General features: G+C 42.4%; 1 protein-coding gene across 1 annotated transcript; it reads left to right on the forward strand.

Annotated features, from left to right (window-relative positions):
* The first annotated feature begins 719 nt into the window (after positions 1–719).
* Positions 720–2,177, forward strand: LOC125542468 (LEAF RUST 10 DISEASE-RESISTANCE LOCUS RECEPTOR-LIKE PROTEIN KINASE-like 2.4). The gene is made up of 2 exons (XM_048705514.1): positions 720–1,766; positions 1,861–2,177. Exons 1-2 carry the CDS (start codon positions 832–834, stop codon positions 1,964–1,966), a joined length of 1,041 nt encoding a protein of 346 aa, XP_048561471.1. The 5' UTR covers positions 720–831; the 3' UTR covers positions 1,967–2,177.
* Positions 2,178–3,334: the final 1,157 nt, after the last annotated feature.

A 3,334-nucleotide genomic window follows, 5' to 3' on the forward strand; every position in this document is an offset into this window, starting at 1 on the left:
ATGTTCCCACTAATTGCATGCAATGCAGAATGATACCGTCCGCTGCAATTTACAATGAAACACATGTTTTTTTTGTCAAATCTGTATTGGCTATTAAATCTACACATGCCTATAACTTCTTTATTTGCCAAACCTTGATTTGAGCGACATGGTAGCTCAATCAAAAGAAACTCACATATGTTGTCCATTCTATTGTTCTTCACTGTCTGTCAACAAATTTTTTTGGTGTATCTGATTGGCAGAATATTTAAGATTAATATATGATGCTTGTCTTTTTCTTTTGGACAACCAATGTAGTACTATTCGACAACATTTCTTTTATTCATAAAATGTTATGTTATATTCCAGGTAGCAAGAAGAAAGCGAAGAAGATTATACTAATAGGTATGCTAAATTTTTTGCCATCTTTTCATATGTAATGATTTAAATATCAGCAGTTTACTTATAGTGGATTTCTATGACAAAATAGGAACTTCAAAATTTATCATGTCTGTAATCATTGAAAATTGAAATAAAAATCTGAGTCAAGCAACTCCCGGCCTGTGCATATTAGCATGACTTATCAATTTATGCCATTTAGCTTGTTGCTACTGTTGCCACCAAGTACTCTTGCAGAAACAAAAACTTAAACTACTGACGGTTGGAAATAATAGTATTATAACTTCTTGTTTGTAAAAGGAAATAACATCTGCTTCCACCTCAGGTATAACATCAGCAGCTGCAACCTTTCTCTTTGCATGTCTTTATGTGCTGATATGGCACAGAAAAGGGAAAGGACTATGGTTTCTCCTTTGCAAGACTAGCAGCAAAACTGAGAAAAAATACGAGGCAATGATAGTGTCATATGGATCCCTAGCTCCAAAAAGATACATGTACTCAGAGGTAATGAAAATAACGTCTTCTCACAGCAATCAGCTTGGAAAAGGTGGTTATGGTGTGGTTTTCAAAGGAAGACTACATGATGATCGTCTAGTGGCTGTGAAATTCTTGCATGACTGCAAAGGAAATGGGGACGAGTTTGTGAATGAGGTTATGAGCATTGGCAGGACCTCTCATGTTAATATTGTTAGCTTATTTGGGTTTTGTTTGGAGGGATCAAAACGTGCTCTTATATATGAGTACATGCCCAACGGTTCTTTGGATAAGTACATTTACTCAGAGAACCCCAAAGAAATTTTAGGATGGGAGAGGCTCTACGCGATAGCACTCGGGATTGCTCGTGGCCTCGAATACTTGCACCATAGCTGTAACACACGTATCGTCCATTTTGATATCAAGCCCCAAAATATCCTTCTAGACAAAGATTTTAACCCAAAGATTGCTGATTTTGGTCTAGCTAAATTGTGTCATACAAAGGAGAGCAATCTTTCAATGACTGGAGCTAGAGGAACAATTGGGTTCATCGCTCCAGAAGTTCACTCTCGAACCTTCGGGGTGGTTTCAACAAAGTCAGATGTTTATAGTTATGGAATGATGCTTTTGGAAATGGTTGGAGGCAGGAGAAATGTAAAATCAACTGTTGCAAAATCCAGCGAAAAGTATTTTCCAGACTGGATTTATGACCACTTTGCGCAAGATGATGGATTACAAGCATGTGAAGTCACAGGAGAAACTGAGGAAATCGCAAGAAAGATGACATTAATTGGCTTGTGGTGTGTACAAATATTGCCTGCATATCGCCCTGCCATAACCAAAGTTCTAGAAATGTTCGAGAGAAGCTCAGATGACATGGACATGCCACCGAAGCAAAACTTCTCTGGATTGCTGTAAGATATTCTCCCATATTTTTTGTTCCTTTGTTTTTCTGTACAATTATGATAATGTAAATAACTTGACCTACACGCTTATCTCTGATTCCAGTGAAAGTTCAGCTCACAATATGGATGTACAAAGTTCAAGTTCTACCAGATCTGAGGAGATCAGCCTTGTGAATTCAAAAATCGTACAACAATCGCCAACTCTTTGAGCAGATAAGCCTTGTGAATCAAAGAACCTACATTCATTTCCAACACTGTGAGATGGTGGCCCTGTACTAGAGTACATTCAGAAATTGAACAAGCGCAGTGAAATTCGGCATTGTAGTAGAACATATTCCATGTAGAGTCAAGAGCATCCACATGCCAGCGTCCTAATTCTGATAAGTGTTGTGTTCCAACTGCTAAAAGGCATCGGAGGCAGACAACTACCAAGAACTTCTTGACTGTAATTTCCCCCCAAAACTGAATACACACGATTTGGCTCTACCTCGAGCCCCTAAATTTTCAGAATCCGGATGCATACAATTTATATCAGTCTAAACATTGTGATGTTATATCACAATTCATAACAACCAGATTAAATCGTGGAAGTGGAAGGCGCATACTTACTTGGTCCTCTCCGTAGATTGTATCCACTCAATCAAGCAGAGCCGTGCTTTTCCTTGACGCGCGCACAACCTCGCCGGCGACCACCACCCAACTCCGCGCACATACTACTCTCCCTCCGCTGGCGAGCAGAGGGATTGCTCTGCTGATTGATGTAACCATTAATTAGCAAGTTACTGGGCTGACTATTGTCACCGCTAGCCAGCGGTATAATAGCATTGCTCAGGACCTGTTGCATGCAGGTGTAATATATTGCTTAGATTAATTAGCTGGCGATGTGATCTGTGCGGCCGCCTCAAGATTCCATAAGAACATGCGAAACTTGGTGCTATGCTTACCTTGGACTGCGTAAGTAGATGAAATTTAAATCAGTTCATTAGGGCAACAAATGACCTAACTCCCAGTTTTGGCTTGCTAAGCAAATGTGCGTAGTTAGTTTTTGTTAGAAGGGAGAGAGGGATTTGTTGGAACCGCAGCCCTCTACCTACCTCTCCTCTCACTCGAACGGAGGTGGAAGAAGAAGAACAGTGGACACAAGATTTTCTGGCCAGCGACGAACGCCGCCACGGGCGCTCAAACGCCCCAATCCTTTCTTTTTTACAGTGACTACATGGCTTACCCCCGGTTCACGCAACCAGTACAGAGGCGGGGGATTTATACCCGGTCTAGCACAGACGCACGCACATCACTAACCCCGGCCACCACGCACGCACGCCCACCAGCCACTAACCAGCTAACTACCTGCTGACTCCTACATGCATGCACGTAGGGCTGGACGTACCGAGCGGGCTTTTCGGCCCGCTCGTGGCTCGCTCGGGCTTGGCCCGCTCGGTCCTGGCCCGCTAGAGAAAATGGCCGGTCCAGTCTGCCAAATACGGCCCGAAAAATTGCCGGTCCGGTCCGGTCTTTAACCGGATGTCCCCAGCCAGCTTGTCGCTGCTTGGGTATCTCAGCCAGTTCTCAAAAAAAAA

Source organism: Triticum urartu, chromosome 3 (genome assembly GCF_003073215.2).
Source record: "Triticum urartu cultivar G1812 chromosome 3, Tu2.1, whole genome shotgun sequence".
NCBI lineage: Eukaryota > Viridiplantae > Streptophyta > Magnoliopsida > Poales > Poaceae > Triticum > Triticum urartu.